General features: G+C 41.1%; 1 protein-coding gene across 1 annotated transcript in view; it reads right to left on the bottom strand.

Moving 5' to 3' along the window:
* Nucleotides 1–5,061: 5,061 nt before the first annotated feature.
* Nucleotides 5,062–25,517, bottom strand: part of LOC119656195 (AP2-associated protein kinase 1) — a 96,498-nt gene continuing 76,042 nt past the window's right edge. The window contains exon 8 of the mRNA XM_038062567.1: nucleotides 5,062–9,185. Within this exon, the coding sequence (XP_037918495.1) occupies nucleotides 7,066–9,185 (2,120 nt within the window). The 3' untranslated portion in view covers nucleotides 5,062–7,065. The remainder of the gene's footprint in view (nucleotides 9,186–25,517) is intronic.

Genomic DNA, 25,517 nt, shown 5'->3' with positions numbered 1-25,517 from the left:
ACCATACTACCAAAGGACGTGCACCATATCACTGTCGCCTACATTTGCCTCGGTGGTATTCTGACAGTAGTAATTTACCTTTATCGGAAACACAGATGTAGGAGCTCTACTACGAAACCGATACCTCTACCTAGGAATCTTTCAATACCGGCCTTCACGATTGCGATCGATCCAGAATAACGATTAACCTAGCGCTCAACGGAGGGGAGGATGTTCAGACAGCAGTCATAAAAACCAAATTGCACGCGCATCCGGTGCATGCGACGAATGTTTGCATATTAAAGGTAAATATTCTCCGCATGCACGCATATTTAGCATGTAAGCAATTTGTACTTTTTCTACATAGCAAATAAGCATTTTGTATACTTTTTGATATTAGCATGTAAGCAATTTTGTTACTATTTAAGCAAAATCAATGAATAAAGAATTCAGTGTATTTTCAAGCCCCGAAGAACTAAGCCTTTTTATTCTTCTCCAGTAAGGCTGCTGGAGACTTCGAAGATTTGGAAATATACTCGACTGGACTAAAATTGATTCGGTGTTTCACCCAATGAACATATTGACAAAATTAACGTGTCTTTTCTGATGCGTGGGTCCGCACCGGATTTAAAAAAAGACATCATCAGATCTTCGCTTCTTTTGCCTCAGATCGTGTTGAGACGCGGCCCCTGAGGTTCCCACCCTTCCTTGACATGCTCAGGCCATTTTTTTAGAGGATGTCTCTTCTAAAGGTTTTGCGGGATCAAGGAGGAAGAGAGAGGGAGGAAGCCCTCAAATCAATCAAAAATTAGTTAAAATAACTCATTGTATATTATTCATGCAAAACAGACCCCAAATATAAAAAAAATAAAAGAAAAATAAAATTGAAAAATAATAGTATATACTAATTCTTTGAAGTCTTTGAACAATTGTCCACAATGGCAGAAGTCAAAACTATGAGTAGCTCCGAAGGCATACAATATGAATAAATCCTAAAAATAGTTATCGTTCCGATGCTTGTAGTTCTTCTAAATAAAAATAAAACTAGGTAGCTTTCTCCTACTACAATATATTTCAAATACGTATTTCGAGAGCTATTGAGCTTAAGTACTGAGGAAGAGAGTAAGTAGCTCTCGAAATACGTATTTGAAATATATTGTAGTAGGAGAAAGCTACCTAGTTTTATTTTTATGAATAAATCCATTAAAAACAATAACGAACGACTTTCATTAACTTTGTGTTTATTGCCCGAAAATCAGAATTAGCACCAACTGCTCAACCAATCGACGGTTTGGGGTTTCAATGAACACCGACTTCTGGGACAGCCTAAAAAAACGCCACAATCGCAAGCTCTAGCAATCACTTTTTGATCGAATCGCCTACTTTGTTTCTCGGAAAGCATCCAGGAAACAATGATATTCAGGAGATGTTATGTCGCTGAGCAACTTCCATTTTTATCACCTCTGAAAACCGCGTCCGCCTTCGTAGAATTCAAGAAAAACCGCAACAACCGTAAGTCGATCAACATACGTTCTGAACCACGGGTAATTGGTGTTTTTTGAAGGTGGCTGTGCCCGGAATATTTATATCTGGAATGATGGTAACCGCCGACGGTACCTATTAACTGGCCACAAGAGCGCGCGCTATCAACTTCAAGATACAGTTGATTCGTTAATGCGACGGGTTCGCGCTAATTCTTAGAAAGTTAGGCACTGCAGGAAAGTAGCACTGGCGGATTTGGCGACAAGTAACTACAGTTGAATCAATATTTACCGCGAATTTCTTCACAGTTGTTGGAAATATTTCACGAGTACTCGAAAAATCGCACTAATTCGCACTGCGCGCTGCTCCCGTCTTTGTTTCCTTCTCCAACTCCGCTTTCTTCGTATTTTTTATAAACGCATAGCGAAGCATTAAAACTTTGCTCGAGACGTTCAATTTCGTCAGTACAGATTTCCAAATTGACCGTTTCAAATTAGCAACTTTTAAATAATCACCTGAAACTATCTCATAAAGCTGACGTATTATATAGAGATCTTTAATGGTCGCCAATCCCACTGTTCTTCTCCTCGCGCCGACTTTTTAGCTTTTCAAAGACTTTTCGTATTTTGCTGCGAAAAGGAATGGAACTATATCTTTGCGAATTTACGTCGTTCGCTGCCGCACAAACAATGCCTTCTCGTTCCCAACTTGTCTCCAACTATCCACCAAATGCACGCGTCAAGACAACAAGTCTCAACCGAAGTAACTTTTGATGAGATGAACGACGTGTCGTGCATTAAATTGAATTCGAATCGTGGCTTTCTAACTACAATATCCCTTCTACCAACGGGCAATCATCCACCCGATCCTCCTTACTTTATCCATCGTTCTAAAAGACACTCTTCTCTCGACTCACCAGTCCAGCCGTTCTTTTCTTGCCACCGTCCAGCGGTTCTTCCCGAGAACCGCTCTGCATGCCGCAACTTTCACCTTGAACTCTCTTGAGTTCATGTTGCAGCAACATGCACGTGTGCCTATGGATGCGGCAAATCATTCCCCTCAGTCAAGATTAATTCGCCCGAATGCATTCAATCTGCGGTGAATATTAGGGTAATTGCACATTATGAAATACATTATTTGAGCAAATTAATTCAGAAAGAAACGAATGAAATTCCGCTCCCGTCGTGACGCCGCCGTCACTACACTACGGGCGTTGAGTTGGAACAGGCAGTCATCTCTATGAAGAACAAGAAGGCGCCAGGACCCGATGGTATTCCAGCAGAGGTATACAAACTGGTATTCCAACACCGGCCAGATCTACTGTTCGGCGCATTCAACGCTTGCTTGAAAGAGGGCATTTTGTCTGCTCGTTGGAAAGTTGCGAGACTTGCGCTGATTCATAAAGGGAAAGGCGACCTCGAATTGCCGTCTTCATACCGCCCACTATGTATGCTTGACACAGCTGGGAAAGTACTCGAAAAGCTCATCAGAAGTAGACTCGCTGAAGCGATACGCGCTGCTGGAGATTTATCTCCCCGGCAGTTTGGTTTTAGAGCAGGGAGATCGACAATTGATGCTGTCATGCAAGTCGTAGATGCCGTTCGACGAGCAGAAGCACATAGCCGCCGAATTCGGGTGGTGCTCCTCGTAACACTTGACGTCAGAAATGCTTTTAATTCCGTAAGATGGAAAGACATTCTAGGCACACTAGACAATACTTCCAACGTGCCGAACTATTTCTTACGGATTTTGAGGGACTATCTGAGGAACCGCTCCCTGCTCTATGAAACACTAGAGGGTCAAAGGTGGATGGAGGTCACGTCGAGGGTAGCACAGGGATCCATCCTAGGGCCGGGCTTCTGGAACGCTACCTATGACAGTCTGCTTAAACTCGATATGCCAGAAGAGTCGCGCCTGGTCGGCTATGCAGATGATGTCGCAGCGCTGTTGCTGGACGCACTGTTGAACAGGCGCAAAGCAGACTCGGCATATTGATGCGACGGGTAAGCGGATGGATGACTCCTCATGGTTTCAATCTTGCACTGGAAAAACCGAAGTAGTCATCCTGACTAAAAAGAGAATTCCGACCCTGCGTCCCATATCGTTCGGCGAGTCGATAATCGAATCAAAATCAGCGGTAAAGAACCTCAGGTTGACTCTTGACTCAAAAATGAGCTTTTCAGAGCAAATCAAAGCAGCAGCGAACAAGACTGCGGCTGGAGTTTCGGCGTTAAGTAGGCTAATGGCAAACATTGGGGGTCCTACGTCAAGTAGGCGACGTCTCCTGACGAGTTCAACCAGTCTGTCCTGCTCTACGGCGCAGAGGTATGGGCCGGCGCTCTTAACAAGGAGGTATATCGTGAACGCCTCGCGCAAGTACAGAGACGGGGAGCTTTACGGGTGGCGTCTGCGTAACGCGCTGTCTTTGAACCGGCCGTGATAGTGATCGCGGGAGTGATCCCCGTTGCCCTTCTTGCTAGGGAGCGTCAGGCCATATACAAGTGCAAGGAAGATGAGCCAAGGGAGGTGGTTGCTCGCGAAGAACGGTAACACACTCTGGACGAGTGGCAGCTCTCGTGGCAAAATGAAACTAGAGGCAGATGGAATGCGCGGCTCATCGGCAACTTAGGTGCGTGGCTGAATCGGAAGCATGATGAGACTGACTATTTCCTTGTCCAATTTTTAAGTGGGCATGGAAGTTTTCAGTCTTACCTGCACAAGATTGGAAAGGCGCGTTCTCCGGATTGTGTGTTTTGCAATGGAGTTGTGGACGACGCCCACCATACTTTTTTTTCTTGTGGAAGGTGGGATGGGGTTCGTCAGCAGCTCTATTTAAACACAGGAGATCTCTCTCCAGACAACATTGTCGAAGAGATGCTGAGGACTGTTGACAGGTGGAACCGTATTGCCCATTATGTTCGGGTGACCGGTGGAGGAGCCGGATGGCAGGGGGTTCCTTGAACTGACAGTTCCCTTCCTCCTCTCCCCTCCTGTTGATGAAAGAAATTCCCTGATTTGAAGGTTCCGCAAAGCGGGAGAGTTCGGGGACTAGCCCGAAAAAATGTGACAAACGGTTCCAGGCTAGCTCTCTGACGATGGGGAGGTGTTTAGTTGGTAGTCCGACGACGTACCGAATCGGGAGTCCAACACTGTGTGCGTAAATGCATTCACCTGCCCTACCCAAAAAAAAATCTGCGGCGAACATTAGGTTGATTGCACATTATGAAATACATTACTTGAGCAAATTAATTCAGAAAGAGACGAATGAGATTCCGCTCCCGTTGTGAAGCCGCGGTCACTACACTACGCGCGAACATGATGAAAGATTTCATCAACAGATTGCCTAAATAGAGAACAGATACGCGGGAAAATGGAACCCTCGTATGTTGGCGGACTACTGTTGGAATTAAATTCGAGAAACACCGGACGACGCTTACAAGAGGAGAAAAACTTCAAAGTAGATGCATGTATGTATTTTTCATACTTTTTGATTAGTTAGGTTTATGATTCATTTCAATAATCCTCCCCCACCACCTCTTCTTATCATAATGATGATTTTTTTGTGAATTTTTGATAAAAATACTCTCTGACCTCTCTTTTTTCACCCCTTCGGACTTCCAAAGATGTTGATATTTTTATTTTTGCAAATGCCGATAATTCGGGATCCGGGAACTTTTTAGCACTAATGAAAAGAACAAGTGGTTCCCGAAATATCGGTATTTGCAAAAATAAAAATATCAACAATAGTGAATAAGAAAAAAACAAGTTTTTTTATGTAAAATAATTAATCGCTAGAAACACCGTATAATTACATTCAGATAGTCTTATTTTGCTATAATTATAGGTTATAAGTTGGCATTCTTCGCTTTGAAATGAGCAGATTAGACGAAATTTACCGATTTCACCTCAATTTCGGCCAAAATAGGTGTGTGACAGAAAAATGGAGGGTGATGGGAAAAAACGAAGGTCATATCCTAATTCAGCGACCCAAAGTTAGTAATCCTACCCCCATTCATCAGAGTGTCTATCCATTTTTTTCCCTTTTTTTTGTTGACCAGTGTTAGTAAAACTTCTTTACTTGTACCTTGTCTATCATGGAATGTAACCTTCTTTTACAAAGAAAGATAGACTCAACATTCGCGAATTCGATATTTGCGAGGTTTTTAACGAACGTAACCCCCACGAATGTCGGGGGACTACGGTGCTAATCCATATGATTGTATTAACATAAACCAATTACTTTTTAACGCTCACGCCCATAATGCAAAAGTCGCACAAAATCAAACAAAAAAAATTAAAACTTGAGATCCGTTTCTTTGGAAATCTTCAAAAATGATAAAAGAAAGGAGTAAGAATGTCGATGGGAATAATTTATCCTATCTTGGAAATTGTCATCACAAAAGGAATCCTCTGTTTAATTTTGGCGCAACATATAGTGAATACAGCAAATATCACCGGGTGAAAAACGGAAAGGATACTGACATAAAACCATATTCTCAGAAAGATTCACACTAAACCTTAACATTTTCCGACAGACAAAAACACTGTGATCTAATAAGTTTCCAAACTTCATCAAAATACTTATTTTTACCAATTATTTAGATCTTTATCCAAAAACTTACATCTTAACAAATTCTACCAAAAATATTGTTGATGTTTTTATCATCATCATTGGCGTGTTTTTATCGATTATATGTATATCAACAAAGTCTTAAACAATAGTAAATCAGAATGATTATATCATATAATGTGCAATATCACAATTTTCTTTATGTGACTTTTTAGTTTGCATCGATCCCCTACAGTTGAGGGATAGACCAATTTTGAAATGATGCTTTGTATTATCTAATTTAACTCAATATATTAGTGCTAATTTTTTATGGAATAAACTTCAATATATTAAGATTCATTTAGTATAATTTCAAATGCAATAATAAGAAAATAATGTTTATAATCATAAAATGAAGTTTTAAGAGAATTAAATTGAGCGAAAAATTCGTAACCTAGCACCTTGAAAACTAATAACAACAATAAATACAGTGCAAAACTGGTAATATGATAATAATATAATAATATAGAAAGTAAATTCTTGTACTTATTTGTATCTTGTGTGAATTATTTCTACTTCGATATTCTTTCATGTTCGTTTCAAATGTATCAAACTAAAACTACGTCTACTTGCTCTTTAAATTTCACCTAATATGAGCGCATCTAGCGCCTATTTTCATAAAGGTTCGTCTTTTTTGCACATCCATTTCAAAGGCTTCAGTTTCTATTTCGTTTTAAACTCTCTCGTAGAAATCAGTAGAAAAGCAAAGAAAATCTGCAAAATGCTCTTGAGTTTGATTCTTTTCTTGTTGTATAATTGACTATTTTCTTTTTTCATCCACATATTTTACAATATTCTAAAATTAGCTGCAGTCAGGCTTCATGCATTGACTCTACTTCCAACTTTATTTTACAGAAAACTCCTGCTGACTCCAATGACAATTCATCTTTATCTCATTTTGGGACATAGGACCTTTTGGGCTTAAGTTCTTTTAGTTCTTTGATCTCTGTCGCAGTTTATAATGTATGGGCCCAAGATCTCCACCATGCAATACTTTACGAAAACAAATTGCTGCGTCGTTTCAGCGACCCAAACTTCTTCTCAGCTTCCATGAGCATCTTTTCATTGCGAACCACTTCAAAGGGGAGTGTTTTTGATAATCGGTCAATTTCCTGATCCGATGGAAAGTCTTCAAAACTCATATTACTGAAACCTGATTTGGAATTTTGTATTGTATTCGAGTGGAAATATTCTGAATTTTCATCAACTGATTCGGACATTTTATTTTTCGTTTTCCCAGACGCTACTTTCTTATACGTTACATTTGATTTGACTTTTTGCGTTAATTTCGCGGGAAGTGCTCGAACTCCCGAGCTTGAACTTTTCTCTTTTTTCGTTTTACCCGAAGCGCCTATAACAACAGGTTCCTCTTCATCGTCTGGGGTGAAATCGGAATGTTTATCAGTGGATATTTGAACGTATTCATTATCAGCAATGGGAAGTAAGTCGTGCTGTGCCATTTTAGGTATATTCGAAAAATTTATGTAGCGGCTTGATGCTGGTTCGGTGTCTTTATTAATAATTATTGAATGATTCACGGTAACAAGTTGCACCGGCTCAGATGGCAATTCTTGTTTTATAACTTTTATTTCACTACTGCCATCTGGAGTTGTATGAATTCGTTCGGGCAAAACTTGAGGGAATGGCTCGGAACCAAATAAATCTATTTCCTTAGGCGGAGGTAATGGCTCCGGGCAAGAACTGATCACTGTTACTATCCCATAGTCAGATGTGCTTTGGATTTTTTGAGCTGCATTAGTTAATTTTTGAGGCGAAAAAGGATTGAAAACAGGCTCATTAAATTCATCCAGCTCAGGAGTGTTCCCAGCCCCGGTTGATGAAGATTTTTGTGTTAAATACGTACTGAATACATTATCTTCGGATTGTTTTCTAGGCGTCGACGTCCATATTGGATCTGCGTCCACATCTTGCGAATCAATAACGGGCGTGACTGGAGGAGTTTTCTTACGTTTCGGCTTTCCAACGGGCACCTTGAATGGCGCCATTGCAAAAACATCTAGTTCGACGGCGTCTTCTTCCTCTTGGCTACTTTCATCTGACTCACCAGATTTATCTTTACTACTACAAGAGGAGCTATCGCTGGAATCATTATAGTTAAGCTCGTCATCGAGCAAAAGCGGTTTATCTCCAAATTTATGAAGGAAATCGTTTGACGAAGGACTTAATTGATTTCCATCGCATATAGTAGTCGAACTATCAGTCATACGGTCGCGTTTCTTCATTCGAACCTTCACGACTACTCTACTCACATCGTCCTCGTGAGTTGTTACGCTTTCACATTCGGCATGATAAGCTGATGATCCACAGGTCTTCACACTTTCGCTGATACCATCATCTACAGGTTTTGAAGACACTGTGACAATCGAACTCATGTTATTCTCATCGAAAAAGTCATCCTCAGCGGCTCGAAGATCACTAGCCGAGCCAATAGAGTCAGCATCATCATCACGATCAGCTTTTCCAGCCTGGTTTTGACTCTTCTCAGATGCATTATCAGATTTATTCCTTTGCTTATTAGTCGCTTTTTCGCTAGTGGATGGAATGTTGTTTGCCTCAGCAGAGGCGGATGCAACTCCTTTCAGTTCCTTTCTTACCGATCGTAATTTTCGAACGATCGGACCTTTGATCTGTGCTTTATCAACTTTATGATAGACTGATTGTATCTTATGTATCTTATCGGGTATATTATTTGTAACAATATGTTTGAAAATGGCTTTTTTACTACTCACGAAATCCTCCTCGTTGAAGAATTCGGAATCGGAATCGTCAGAAGTTGGATTATCGTTGCTTCGTAGTTTTTCATATTTGTTGCGTTCGTCAATTGGTATTCGTCCAAATGCTGCTCCAACACCGCTCCCAGCTCCACTGCTGATGATATCGTTATTGCCATTTCCTTCGTCATTATTTTGTGAGGCTCCCACTTCGTTCACTATTAGCGATTTCTTATCCTCAGTACTATCACTTGAAATCAATTCTAAAGTAGGCGTTAGATGCCATTTATGAGATGAGGACGATGCTGCATGGATTGATGTGCTACCTGGTGAATTTGAAGTTCCAATTACGCCGCTCTTGGATGCAGTCGAGAATCGATACGCTGAAATGAACAACAACTTGAATTCATTAGAACACATAAATGAAAATCTTCATGAGGAACTAACTCAATCTTCCGAAATTTTTGTTACGAAAACATTTTCCCTGAGTACATTCTAACTAGAGAAACTGCACGACCACAACCCGGCTCAAACTAAACTTCATCAGAACTCACCACAAACAGCAATAGGATTGCTGAATCAACTCAAATCTGGATACCAAATGTTGTGACCTCAAGAGGAGATACCGATGTTGCTTAGGTCAGCCACACATCCTATGTACAACATTTTAGAAAGCTATATTGTAATCGCTATCTTAGATAGGTGAACCAAAAAGAAAGGTTTTTTTTTTATTTTTCACCGCCTGCAATTTTACACATAAAATAGGTGACACCTATGCATCGGTTTGCTTACATACGCATATTTCTTCAGTTTACCGCACCATGTATAGTGAGCCCTGCATGCAGCCTTTTAATAATATGCATTGCAACATGAAACTGGTTTATCTTCACACTGCGCGAGAAAATAATAGCCGATAGCGATTTCAACAAACTACAAGAGAGATAAAATTTGACTGTGGGACGAAAAGAATTTTGCCATCAGAGATGAACTGAATTTTGTGCTTTCACGTGACAATGAAGCCACAATATATTTGCATATGATTTTTTGTACATCATGTCTCTGTAGAAAAGTTTCTAAGCGGTTCTATTGGAGACGATGTGGAAGTCTTTCGTCTTTCCCAATTAGATTAACAAGCCGGGAAACCGGAACTTTGACGCTTCAGGTATAGAAAGTTTTGTGTTTCCCTATGTGACTCAAGATATTTAAATCGATCAGTTCTGTCAATGGCAGTAACCTGCCCAGAACTGAGCGATTTGAATATCTCGGGTCAATGCTGGCTCATTCCTGCCATCAAGGAGTGGTTGGAGAGACGACACTATGAGATTAATTATAATCTCACCCAGTTTCTCACGGGGCATGGAGGATATCGCCAATACCTGTACAGGATTAAATTGGAGACCTCACCCAACTGTCGAAATTGCGATGGAGTCCCAGAGGACCCAGAGCATGTATTCTTCCACTGTCTGAGATTTGTGGAAGAAAGGAGGAATCTAGAGGAAACTCAAGGAGAGGTGCTACACCAGAAAATCTGGTGATTTCCGAAAATGAATCTTGTCTCACTTTAAATGCGTAGATTTTGACTCCTCACTCGCGCACTTTGCAATTCACGACTAAACTAATACCAGTTGCGGAAAGTACTAATCGAGACCTTTCATTTGATAACCTATATGATTATATCCGGTGAAAAAATTGTCTCAATCCCCCTTTGCATGTCTGGAGAGCCCCCTTTAAACTTCACCTAAATTTATGCCACTCGCTGTATGCGTGGGATTTCATAGTTCCCATCTGTTCACCAAATTTCGTTCTGATCGGTTCAGCTGTTTTGGAGAAAAGTGCGTGTGACAGACAGATAGACAGTGAATCGATTTTAATAAGGTTTTGTTTTACACAAAACCTTAAAAAGCATCTTTTAAGAACATAGATTGCAACCAGATATATATATACATAGTATAACCATAAGTCCTGTCAGTCAAACAAATCTTTATTTCTCACGAATTAATAAACCAAATCAATTGAAAAGTACACCATTAGAAAAGCGAAACAGAGCTTTCAAACAAAAAACAATATTCAAAATGGCCGCCGCTAGCAGCTATACAGGCCCGAAGTCTGTGAGGCCATGCATCGATCGCTTCACGCACGATATGAAGCGGCCTTCAAACTCTCCAAATCGGTGTAAATTCCATCACAGGTAGTCTCCTCTAACTTAGCCCAAACTATAGTCAAGAGGATTCAAATCTGGGCTGCCTGAGGCCCATTCATCCGCGGTTATGAAGTCAGGAACATGCGCCGCTAACCATTGCTGAATTTTCTTGGCTTTATGAGCGAAGGCCGAGTCCTGCAGGAAGTACCAAGGCTTTTCAGCGAATAGAGATTGACTCAACGGCTCGACTACATCCTCTAACACCTTTTCGTACACGCTCGTATTGGTTTTAACGTTGGCCTCGCAGAAATGAATATCAGTTACTCCGTGATATGAGACACCCCACCATACCATGACAGAAGTCGAATGCTGATGACGTTGGACTCGCGGATCATTTTCTTTGGTTTCATAACAATTGTGAGCGCATATACTCGACCATTTTGCCGGCTGAATTTTTCCTCAATGGTAAATTTTTTTTCATCAGAAAATAGAATTTTGCGATATTTTTTACCAGGAAATCGTTGCAGAAGAGCAGCACACACAGCACACAGTTTTGGCATTAACATATGCTAACGCACCGCCGGTATACACGGCGACCGAGATCTTCTCGTAAAATACGACTCATACTCCGAGTTGAAACGTCCATTTCCGCCGATATTGGTTTCTGCTTCTCCGCAAGCAGGATTGCGACGAACACGCTCACACACAGCATGCACGACATTTGGGCGATTTACGGAGCGCGGGCGTCTCTCCCGTGGCCTGTCAATCACATTAACTGTTTCGCGGTATCAAGCAAATGTCTTAAAAAGGAATCGTTCGTTGACCGGCAGCTTTTTTAACAAACTATGAATCTTTTCGGCGTATTCCCACATTGGTGCAACGCAATAATCGCGATTCTTTTTTCGTAGTTACCGAAGTTCATCGTGTTGTTGTTCACGCGCTGCTGACCTTCGGAACCTGAAAGTCTAACGGAAGTGGGGTATCAGTAGGTGCTCTGCATGCCCAGTGTTACCGGTTTCGGTGGCCTAACATTTCTCACTATACGCATCGACTGACAGAACTTATGGCCATACTATGTATATATATAAAACGCTTGTGAAAGTATGATAACTATCAAAAAAATGGCACAGAAAAATTAAAAGGAACGAACTCAAGTTCGAAAACTGCAAGTAAAACAACGTTTTCAATATTAAAAGTGTGGAAAACAAATCCATTGCAGGTCATACCACGCAATGGAACCCATTATCCCGGGATGGCCGGCGAGTGGGTAACCCTAGAACTGCGGGTTTTCAATTCTGCAGTCTGGGGATATTTGGGGGAACGTCCTTATGTCACGTTTGCAGAATCGATTATAACCTCATAAAATGCCATCATCGTCAGCAGATGCTTCCTATGAGACCATCGCACCTCAATATCAGTGGTTGATCACTGTCCTGCGAAACAAGCCACCGATAAAAACAACTTTAGGAACGTACTGGCCCGTCCCGAATTAAATGGTGATGATTTTGCGCGATGCAACCCTCGAGGCCACCAAACTTGGGAAGTGAATGAAATCGGGGGGAAAAAAAAGACCTGACGATATCGCACCTAAGCTCTAGAAAACGAAAAGCTGGGGCCCAATCTGTGGGTCATTGAGTTCTTTAATCAGGTAATTGATGAGGGTAAAAAATTATCGATGCGGTTATTGTCCCATACCATGAAGAATTTTGAACACGTTCTTGACAACCGTTATCCAGACCGGGTTTATTAAAAACTACTGGCGCAATACACACTGTGCAATTACTCTTGGAAGCCACCTTAAGAAGCATCGCCCTCTCTACATTGCATTTCTGGATATATGGAAGACGTTTTACTGCGTGCTACAGAAACTCATGTGTTATGATCTGCAACAACACCTAGTATCAGTGGAAGTCGTGCGCTAGATTCAATTGCTTCACCGCGATACGAAGAGTAAAATTCGAAGCGTGGCAAGTATACCCGTTCGTGTCTCTGTCGATGTTCAATCCGGTAGCGAGATCTAACCACCACTCTTTGTTCTAGTCATGGACATAGTCAAACGAGGTATCCAGCATCCAGCGCCCTATACACTCTTCTATGCAGATGATATTTTCCTAGGGGGGACTTACCCAGAACTGTGCGATTTAAATATCTCGGATCAATGCTTCCAGCCACGTATCAGCGCAATTTAGATGAAGTGGTAATTCACAACTGGAGACAAAGATGTTGTGTTGGCGTAACACCCCATAATCCCATCTGAAATGAAGGCATCCGCGAACGATAAGGAATTGCACTAATCGTGGAAAAATTGCGAGGGAGGTGTCTTCGATGGTATGGACACGTGATTCGCATTGGCGTGAACTCACTTGCCAAGATTGGTCTGAACATCGACCTAAAGGCCGACCAAAACAGCATTGGCTTGATACGCTAGAGATTTGGGAACATCTCGACACAGTACAAATCAAGCCTATGACCGAGCAAACTGCGGCCGTGATCGGCGAACCGACCCTACTTCTGAACCGGACAAAAACTGAAGAACAAGATTTGAATAATAAACTGGAAAGTTTCAAATCAAATTGACTTTCTGTAAGTCCATTTACTGGGTATCTGCATTCCCAGAGCGTTGTGACCCTCCTCAGAATTGGTGGTGAATGTGGGATACGCTATACTTAATGCATTAGAAAAAAAGCGACCTCGATTCTTTGTAATCCAGCTGACGAAAAAAAAACTATGGTAGAATTTCAACAAAAGATTAAATCGCGAGAAGTCGAACTCCAACTCTTCTAGGAGCAAATCGCAACCACAGTTAAACCTAGAGCTTCTGACCTCATCGAATCAAGACAATGAATGGTTCGTAAATTGCAGTCGCTTGTAGTACCAAATCCTTGCAGTTCTTTGAGGATAACCGGACTTCCCAATTCTCGTAAGTTAAAACAGCATGTAAAATTAATGGAAGCACACAAGTTTAAGTACAACAATTGCGGAGGAGGCATTTACCATTAGTTAACTCCGCTGCGAAAGAGCTCCTTCTAAGATTCCGACGGTCCGCCATCTCCAGAAATAGAGCACACAGGGCAGAACGCAATTGGCGCGGATACTAGCGCCAGCACAATGAGTTTTAATATGTTTGCAGAACAACTATCGGACAGCGCTCGATGTATTATGGTTAATTTGAGGATTGGGCAACTGCCGCGAATCAAATTCCCCAGATCCAGCAACCGCAAAGCATTGCAGCACTAAAACGAGCCATTACGTCTGGCACCGCACATAAACAAGCATTTGCAGATAATCAACCAGCTCGAATTGTCAATGCGAAATCTACCCCAAATCAATAGGTTTTCAGAAGGATGGAGTCTTCTGTTATTATCATTGAGAAGAAGTCTTCAAATGCAATCTCTTGTGCAAGTGATTCGCGAAAGAGCTCAGGTAAATTGACTTCATTAGTTCGAGCGAAAGCGCTCCAAAGTGATAGAAAAAGAATATCTCCTGAGGTTATCAGAAAGCCGGATTAACAAAGAGTAGCCTTCCGCAATTTGCTTAAAAACACAGGTAATCATTCCATGCAATACGAACAAGATCGAAGATAAAAGAGCTCTACATCATATCTTCAGCAAAGTTTGGATATGATGGTGCAAAAAACACACACTTACCCCAGAGAAGCAATGGCAGAAGCCAAAAAAATCAGAATGTCGCTCTGTTTTTAAGTCAGCAAACCGACTCTTTGTGCTTAGTGGTAAAGAAAGCCGGGATCTGCCACCACTGCAAGGACAACCGTCGCCTCAATGATGCCATTGTTTCCGACAAATATACTAACATGCACAAGTTGTATGATTGGAATATCTTCTCAGTACAAAGCTTCAGTCCAGCCTACAACCCCGATAAGTTTAGGGCAGTAGGCCATGTCAAAAGTCTTTCATTTCTACATTGATTTGGAATTTCTTCGGCGTATTGGACTATATATCGCATCACGATCGTTGGTCTGGTGAAGCAAAGTACCTCCTCACGATGACGGTGATATTTCGACAAAATAGCAAATCGTCGTAACCTACGGATACAAACTAAAGCGAAATAATTTCTGTTAAATCGGAGTAAAGCCTATCCGTGGAACTATTCCTTGCAGTCCCTGCAGTTTCTGAAAAGCTACTACTACTGCTTATTCGGGAATCTCGAGAGGGAGTGGAAGAGGGGAGACGTTCACTAAGATCCCGAAGAAGGATAGCCACCTTGAGGGTGATAATTAAATTCGTATTTGCACCCAGCGTACTGTCGTAAAAACAACTAAAATACCTTTGGACTGCACCAAAAACATCTCGACATGCAGCACCCTGAATCTGTATCGACATCATTGACATCCTGGGGATCATTGATTCGCGTTTCCCTTGCCTTTCATCGATTTTGAAGAGTCTTTCGATGGAGTCAACAGGAAGCATATTTGGAGTATTCTATTCAGGAGGGACACTCCAGAGAAGCTAATTACTATGTTCAGAATGGCACATAATGGTGTTCTGTGTTACATCAAGGTGAAACGAGAAGTTTGAAGTCCAAGGAGAACATTACCAGACTTCAGTTACACTCTTCAGATATGTTTGCAATGAGTCATGGACCTTGAACAATTGGCTCTGACTTTAGAGTAGGAAACAAAGAAATTCGAATTGAAGATAAATACCAACAAACTCAAGGTTCTTGATCTCACGGGCTTTGCACTCCCCCGAAATTCACCTTCCTTTTGTTCAGAATCTTTAAAAACAAAAACCTGAACATCAACATAAAATCGAGGTTATTTCACGAAAATGACTTCTGTGTGTTGTGGGAGTAGCACATGAAAGTTGACCACTATTCTTACGAGAAAGCTTCTTCTGGCATATAGGCCAAATATTCACAGATGGGTAATTAGAAGGTGGAAGTAGCAGTGGATAGGTCGAATTTTAAGAAACGGTGAAACCTCCATTGCTGGTCACGCCATACAGTTAAATTCATTATCCAACCTATCTGTCACCAACACACGTCCCGGAGAGGAGGCTAGGGATGTTTTGTAGAGAGCTGCAGCATAATTCGGAAAACTGACAAACGGAACAAGCGCTGTGGCAAATACTTAAAATATTACATACTCCAGCGTTAGAAAAAAACAACTTAAAAGTCCCTTAATTTCTATTCTAGTGCCAGATTAAAGCTTACCGCTCACTGTACGACGGGTGCATTGATTTTCGTTCCTTACTGATTTTGCTCGGCTTTAAAAAGGCCTTAAAGGGTGTTCACAGATTGTTCGAGCAGCCGGCTGACAAAGTCAAAAGACAACGTTTGAAAAAGATTTCCGGAGGAACTAAAGGATGTAGACTGTAAGGTACGTTAGTTTTTCTTTTTTTTCCAGCCTTTGACCCGTTCACAAATCGGGTCGACTCGGCGTGATCGGTTTCGCCATTTGGCTCTATCAAATACCTGATCTGAATGCAATTTCGAGGCTTTTGAATCCCCATCCAGCGTATCAAGCCACTGTTGTTTCGGCATACCGTTTGGTCATTTACCTTTGACTTCGATGTTCAGACCAATGTTGGCAAGTGAATTCTCGTTAGCGCAAATTGCGTGACCATACCATCAAAAACGCCTCTCTTGCAATTTTTTCACGATCGGTGTAACCCCATAACGATCGCGGATATTCTCATTTCGGATGTGGTCAAAACGTGTCACGCCACTAGTCCAACGCAACATCTTCTCCATTACCGCAAGACGCCGTTCATTGTCTTTTATAGTCGGCCAACACTCAGAACCATAGAGAGCGACAGGACGGATGACAGTTTTGGAACGCCACTTCATCCAGGCTGCGTTAATGCGTGAAGGAATTTCATAGCGCAGTTTTCCATTGGCTGATAGCCAATACCCGAGGTATTTAAATTCCTCAGTTCTCAGCAGGTTACTGCCGCTGACAGTGAGTACGCCTGTTTCACACGGTCAAAAAATCAGTTTTATTCCGATTCAATCTGAGACCGTGACAAATCCGGCTTGATTGACGGCTATTTCAACGATTTCGCGAATACAATTGTCAAGAATGCGTTAAAAAATCCTCTTGGTATGGGAAAGTAACCGGATCGGACGGTAATTTGAACATTCTGCTGGACTACCTTTCTTTTTCCATATTGTAACTGTAGTACTTTCTTGCCAGTTTTGTGGGGTAATATAATTTGAAATCGAGACCATCAAAAAGTAGTAGTGGTTAAATCATACAATGAGTGGCATCATTTTCAAAGTTGATCTTGGTATGCTATGAAGCATAGATTTTTAGAGAATAATTGTTGTGCGGCGCAATATCTCATGATCCAGCTTTTGGGGATGAAAATATTTCATCTGATGTCGGAGCGGGGAGCATATGTTCGGACTAACAAGTCCACCAGTCAACCAAAGACGCTTTGATGAATGGCAAGAACTCTAACGTCCGTTGTCTCCACGAAAATGTCCTTAGAAGCGTTGCAGATTTTATGGCTTATTTGATCACCTAGAAATTATACATAGCCATCTGGTAGAGCCAGATTAGAAACATGTGAAAAACCGTAGTTCTCAGCACTGAAAGTAGGCCTATTGTGCTGTCTTCTGGTATATTCATTCAGAAGACACTTTACTCGCAAGGTTTTGAGAATGCAAGGATGTTTCCTTAAATGGAACTTTTTGAACTACAGGTTTCCTAGTGTGACACTATTACCACAAAACGATGCTGTTTCTAATTTCCAAATTTATAGTTTAGGACCGCTTGCGATCAAAAGATAACCAATGTAACTTATAATAGTAGATTAACTACATCAAACGCCCTTTTGACAGGGGAAGCTCTATTTTGAACTATAGATTGGGGGATAGGCTTCCTTCTGACCAGACATTATAACCTGAACAAATTCCTTTCTTGGGGCGCTTAAGACTTTCAGCCCGAGATTCAAAAGGCGGCTAAGTTTTCGTATGTGTTTGTCTAGCATACTCTGATATTCGCGATTTGGACAAATGGACGACGATTTCTCAGCAGAAAGCTAAATTCAACGAGATAAACATCTACCAGTTTCTATATTTTTGTTCCCCAGCAATGTCCTAGATGTTGTATTATACACAAAGCGCTGTATTACTGGTGGAAATGCTGCTGGCACTAGGTTGATTCTAGTTAAGCTGCTGTGGAGTGCTCTTCCTACGTACTCGAGGAAAGCACCCAAAACCAAATTTGAAGTCTCATCGCGAGTCTAGTTAAAGAGGAATATTTGCAGGATATGCTCACAGCCTGATTATGTTTCATTGGCTTTCTTATCATGGTTTTTTATGGTAGGTATAATTCACCCATATTGAGGACAGATCTCTTTGAATACTATAATGCATAAGCATTAAAACACTGGTCGTGAATGAAGTGCTCTAACACACTTCAAGGTCCGGATCCAATATGGATTGTAGCGCCAAGGATTATTATTATTCCAACACTGGAACCACGCCCATGAACTTCGACAGATGTGATAGATAGACTTGGCATCTACTGGCATGGATGCTTAGGTTTAGCTCAACAGAGACTGGTACCGTGGTGACAATGACGACAATGTTCAGTGACCAAAAAATACCGATAAAAATGTTCATGCCTTCTTTTAGCTTAAAAGTCGAAATGAAGTAAAATTTGTGATATGTTGTCTTCACCTTTTAAACATTTTTTTGACCGCGTACTGTGATTGGGTATTTTTTTACAATTAAAATTGTTTGATAAGCATAAGTTTGCATAGCAGCTATTATACTACGCTAACAAAAACAGTGACGAGTCTTATAAAAGCCAAATACTTCATGTTGGTAGATTGAGGGTGATCACATTTGTATGCACCTCCATGCAGGCGTAATCTGTTTCACTAAACCGTCAAATTATAATGTAGGATGAGGTTGTTAAAGATATCGAATATGTTTCACCAATAGCCTTGTGGTGTCTGGCTCATTTTTCAAATTTATGTACTTATGAAGAATATAGCAAGCTCTCCCAAGTATTAGAGAGTAATTAAAACAGCATAAAAACTATTAATTTTTGAGAATATAAACAGATTTTTTGCTCCCAGAACTCCAACACTGGACCAACCAATAAAATATGCTTACTCCTGATGTTAATGCATGCATCCTTCCCCACATGGATTCGCTTTTACATTTTTTTTACCTGAGATTGGACAAGCGCAGATCTAATGTATCTAGAAATGAGTCATTCGATTTCTTAGTGGCAAGATAATTGCCAGTTGGTTGGTAGGTGATCAAAGGGTAACGGGGGCGAAACGTGGATTGGTACCCACGATGGAGCATAAAATCTGGAAAACGCCTACTGAACCAACACCAACAGTTCTACTTCAAAACCCTATCTCAACCTCCACGTGGTGACCGCTGGGAGCTCTTTCTTAACGAAAAGCTGCAGACGGAGAAAGATGAAGGCGAGTCTTCCGCGCCTGAAAACGGGACAAATTGTTCCAACTGGTCCTCCAGGTTGGGGGTTGGGTAGGGCTGACAACCCTACACGAGAAACAACTTGTTACGAAGCCACAACAGGAGCCTCGGACTGGACGGATTACACAACGACGAACCCGGCAATGACAAAGGAATAAGGATTTGCGCATTTCATCATGGAACGTGCGCTCCCTGTACAGAGATGAAGCTGCTGAGCAGCTAGCCGATACCCTGTCCCAATATAGGGCTGATGCATTAACAGCGTTACAGGCGATGCTTTAGACAGGGACCGGTTTCCTGGAGAAGAGCCGCTACACCATATATTATAGTGGCCATCCAGTAAACCATGGGCTCGGAGTAGGTTTCTTAGTCAGCCAAAAAATGAAACCTGCTGTTATCGGCTTTGAAAACATAAGCGAACAGCTATGCACTCTGCGCTTGCGAGGCAAGTTTAGAAATATAAACCTCAATAACGTTCACGCTGCTATAGAGGAGACTGCAGAGTCGGAGAAGGATACCTACTACAGTAGTAGAACGAACCCTCGAAGCCTGTCCCAAGCATGATATCAAAATTATACTTGGGGATGTTAACAGGCGGCTCCCATAATTTACACCAAAATACAAAAGATAACGGACTGCGGATTATCCAATAAGTAGTGTCACAGGAGATGGTTGTTGGAAGTACCTGGTTTGCGTGGAAAGCGGTCCACAAACATACATGGGCCTCCCCAGACGAGACCACTTTCAGCCAAATTGACCACGTGCTGATTGAACGCCGCCACCTCTCAGCCTTGATGAATGTCAGAACATATAGGGGGGTCAATATAGACTCGGATCACTATCTCGTTGGCATGGTGCTCCGAGCTTGAATAACAATACCACCCAGAATCCCCTCTTACAATCAGGTGAGAGTTAACAATGAAGCCATCCACAATACAGCCCTCCGCGACACCTATAAGAGGGAAATGGATGCCGGAATAACCGCAGTCAACAGAGGAGCTATAGATGAAGCATCAACAAATGATCTTCACAACCACCTGAAGAATGTTATCGCGTGTCGCAAAAGGAGTCGGAACGGCTGGTTTGACCATGAATGTAAGCTAGCAAAGGAATGGAAGAATGCCGCATATCGAGTAATGTTGCATTCTCAAAGAATGCGCAGAGATTTATCACGAACTTCGTCGAGCGGAGAAGCGCCTTCACAGACGAAAAAAGGAAGCCTGGGAAAGCCAACAGTTACGAACTCGAACGTATAGGCAGCAACCGCACCAGGCGCGGAAGTTTTACCAACAAGTCAGCAGGATGAAGCCTTATACACCTCGATGCTCATCCTGCCGAGACAAAGAGGAGAATCTGATTTCCGACAGAATGGGCATATTGAAGCGATAGGTTGAGTACTTTAATGAACTACTGAACAGCCACAACATCGGCGAGTTGGAGGTCCCGCCAACTGAAGACGACGGACAAATACTGCCACCACCAAGTATAGGAGAACCAGTCCGCGCAATTCATCGGCTAAAAATCATAAGTCGCCAGGAGCCGATGGAATTACAGCCGAATTTCTGCTTGCACCATCTCTTCATCGACTTTAAAGCCGTCTATGATAGCATAACCAGGGTAAAACTGTACACGGCCATGAGAGAATTCGGTATCCCAAATAAATTGATAAGACTGACTAGGTTGATCCTGACCAATTGGTGAGGCCAGATAAAAGCAGCAGGATCACTCTCAAGACCATTCGACATCAACAACGGTCTATGACAAGGGGATGCCCTATCATGCGTCCTCTTTAACCTGGTCCTCGAGAAAGTGATCCGTGATGCTGAGGTAAATACAAGAGGTACGATCCTCTTTAAGTCCTTCCAACGACATCATGAGAAAAACGACCCGACACGTAGAAACTGCCTTCATCCAGACCGAGCAGGCGGCGCGAGATCTTTGGCTGCACATCAATGAAGGCAAGTCAAAGTATATGGTGGCAACGTCAGCATCGAAAACCAACCAACCAACAACATCAAACGGGAAGAGTAAAGATAGGAAACTGCAACCTTGAGACCGTTGATAATTTTTCCTATTTAGGGTCGAAAATCACAACCAATAACAACTACGATGATGAAATCCCCGCACGGTTGTTGGCTGCCAACAAAGCCTATTTCAGCTTACAAAAACTGTTCCGCTCGAAACGTCTCACCATAGGGTCAAAGCTCTTGCTGTACAAGATAATGATCTTGCCAGTCCTAATGTATTCCTCGGAGACTTGGGTTCTTAGCAAGAAAAATTGCGAACTCTTGGCTGCGTTCGAGAGAGGAATTCTCTGAAGAATTTTTGGCCCCCTACATGAGGATGGACGATTCCGTAGCCTACATAACGACGAATTCGACGAAATACCATGACCGTCAAGTTGTGGATAAAATCCAGCTCAATAAGTTACGGTGGGCGAGTCACTTAATCAGTATGGATGAGGATGATCCAGCCCGGAAAGTCTATAAGGGCAATATCTATGGTAGAAAAACAAGACGAGGCAGACCCTGCCTGAGATGGAGCGATGGCGTAGGTCAGGACGCCAGACAGCTTTTAGGGATATCGAATTGGTGGACCTCGGCGCAAAACTGGGATGCCTGGAATTCCTTATTAAGGCAAGCCTAGACCGGATACCGTTTGTTGCACCGTTGATGATGATGAGCGTATGACGACATTGGCTGCATGGCAAACAACATGGGACCAGGTGGAGAATGGCCGATGAACACACAGCCATAAGTATGTGGACAATGCGGAACCACGATGAGACGAGCTACGATCTGACTCAGTTGTTAACCGGACACGATGCGTACATGAAGTACTTTTATAGGCTCGGTCTCGATGAATCGCCCGATTGTCTTACCTGTGAAGGTGCAGTCGAAGATGCAGAACACGTTTTCTTTACCTGCCCAAGATTTAAAACCTCAAGAAAAAAGTTTGAAAAAGAGGTAAACACTCGTTTAACGGTGGAAAATCTGGTAAGGTACATGGTGCATTCAAATACAGCGTAGGACGCAGTAGTTGCAATGGTGAAACGGATCCACCAGCAGCTAGAAGAAGCACAGAAGGGGAGCTACCGCAATGAACGCTATGCAAAGCGGTAACAGCTCATTTAGAGCCCGCGAAGCAATACCAATATGGGAGGTTTTAGTTGGTAAGAGTTCGGCATGCGTGTCCTAGATTCCAGATGCGTATCCATGATGGATTTCCCCCAGTCGAAAAAAAGACAGACATTGAATTTTATGTCTCACAAAAGCTTTAAAACAAAACCACCTTGAAGTGCCATGCTTCCGAATTCCGTAATATTCAAATATAAATATTTGCATGCTTCGATGCTCGCGTTTCCTTCCCTACCTTATCTCTTCCACAATTGCACCCCATTGAAATGCGTATTTTATGTACCATTAATCATATCTACTAAACTTCATCCAGCCGGAGTCAAGAATAAAATTCAAGACAAAAACCAATTCTAAGGACAACCACAAAACTACCACACATTTACAGCAGAATGAATTAATTTTGCCAAAGTAAATTAGTACCTAAGCATCGAATAGATCTATCCATGACTGAACTCAAGAAAATTAAAGATATCAGTGCAAGATTTATACAACTTCAAAGGATAAATGTCTTTCTTGAGTTCAGTAAATCCCATACACTTATATACATAGCAGTTCTCATCATATTTGAATGTTTATTTCGCAAATCAATATGTAAAGCAATCTACTAAGATGTTTACTTTCTCTCAATAGATTTGCTTTAAGCAAAATCAAAGAAGCAATTTGGTGGAATTAAATTAGCATTGATTAGATAGAACTTAAATCAATCAAAATGAAATGTAGTGATTGAGAAATGCTATGTAACATAGTATCACCACAAACAGCGACAGAAGAGGATTGGGTTAGTGCGCACACACATTTAAATTCATAACTCTATTCCCGTTTTTCGCAATTCAAAATATATATTTATATTCATCATCTTCAGTTGAAGTATTTTTACTTAAATTTCATATTATCATTATTGATTCTCCTTCTTTGCTTATATTTCCAATACTCTAAATATTTTTTCCTTTCATTGTGATATACATTTATTCATTTGTTCATTAAATGATTTAAATTTGATAGTACTTTTCTCTATATCTTTTTTTTAACTATATATAGCATTAATATGTCTATGATTTATTATTCTCTTCCATTATGATAAAATCGATTATTTCCAGCTAATGAGTATTTCAATACTCCCCATTTCGTCAATGTGATTGTTATTTTTGTTTAATAGAATTTATACATTTTGATCATTTCTTTTCAGTATATAACAACACTTAAAATGTATGGACATATAAATATCAACTTCAATATTTATAAATTGTAGGAAAAATTAATGAAGTGTTACTTTGTATACAGCATGAAATTCTGGTTTTGTGAAGGAGAAATATAGGAAACAGTAACCGAAAAGAACACAAAGAAATTGTTGAAAAATTCTACAAAATTTTCGAATACATATAAAGCATCAACAGATCACTTGCAAATTACAATATTTTATTGAAAATTTATGTCTATTTGCACTGAATAAAATTTCTAAATTAACAGATAAGATTGTGCTCCGTTGAATGAATTTCTTGTTTAAAATATATCTTTTTCGTGTTTTTTCTTAGGAAAAAATATTACAAACTTTGGTATTTTGCATATTGGCCAAAATTAAACTAATAAAAAACGAAAAATTGAGAAAAGTTATACAAATGAAAAGATAAATTTAAAAAAGATCGTTTTTGTGAAATTTTATGCGAATGTGTACTCTGTGGTGATATATAATTTCAATTGTACTTTGTAATGTTTTTGATAACTGATATGAACTCAATTGTGTGCAAAGAAGTTGCTAGCGCCATCACAGCAAAGTAGTTAAAGGCCTACAGGACATCCAGTTTTTAAGAAGGTAATAATATGTACATTAAGTGCAGTAGATGAACTGACTCCACGATGCCACTGAAGATAGGTTGATACTTTAAAATATTTAAGACTATAAGCAGTGAAAGTGAAGAAGTTGTTTTTCGAACTGTTCAAGTATAATTTTATTTTATTAACGAAAAATCAAAATGTCAAGATCATATTTTCCCTAGTACACGAGCATTTCAGTTTCTCGCAAAGTTTTCAAATTTCCTAATGAAATCAAGTGAAGTTAGTTGCGATTTTGCTGTATCAAACCACCACCAGTTGGCGGTGTTGGTGTCGGATAATGAAGTATAAATATTTCTACATTTAATCAAGTAGTCATTTCATTTTTAACCATCGTTGTGATAACAGTGAATGAAAAGGAAAAAAGGATGGAAAAGAGCCAAAAACGTATACTTTTTCTGTATGAGTTCAAACTCGGTCATAAAGCAGCGGAGGCGACCAGGAACATTAACAGCGCATTTGGAGCTAATACGGTAAGCAAACGAACCATACGGCGGTGGTTTGAAAAATTCGGGCCAGACGACATAAACCTTCAAAGTGAGCGGAGACATCCAGGACCATCGATTGATAATGACGAGCTGCGTGTGCTAGGCGAATCCGACACACGTCAGTCTGTGAGAGACATTGCAGAGAAACTGGGCGTACACTATTGACAGTTTCCCGGCACTTGCAACAACTTAGAAAGGTGAAAGAGCTCGACAAATGGGTACTGCAAGCCCTTACGGAGTAAAACATGGCGCTTGGAATGGGCATTTGCAGTTCTTTACTCTCCCGCAACAGAAGCAATCCCTTTTTGCACAGAATAGTGACATGTGATGAAAAGGGGATATTATACGACAATCGTCGTCGATCAGCGCAATGGTTAGATGCTGATGAGCCACCGAAGCATATGCCGAAACCGAGCCTCCATCCGGAGAAGGTAATGGTAACTGTTTGGTGGTCTACAGATGGAATTATCCACTATTTTTTTTGACACCTGGAGAAACGATAAATGCACAGAAATACTGTGCCTAACTTAAGGAAATGCACCAAAAATTGAGTATTCAACGGCCGAGATTGGTCAACGGTGATGGTGTGATACTCCTTCACGGCAATTCACGAACTCATGAATCCAGAACAACGGTTCAAAAGTTGAATGAATTGCAGCATTTGGATCGTTTTTTGGCGGAAAAACAATTTAGGAA

This window comes from Hermetia illucens, chromosome 1 (genome assembly GCF_905115235.1).
Source record: "Hermetia illucens chromosome 1, iHerIll2.2.curated.20191125, whole genome shotgun sequence".
Lineage (NCBI taxonomy): Eukaryota > Metazoa > Arthropoda > Insecta > Diptera > Stratiomyidae > Hermetia > Hermetia illucens.
Note: the sequence above shows the minus strand (reverse complement) of the source record. Positions and strands in the feature narration are given on the sequence as shown.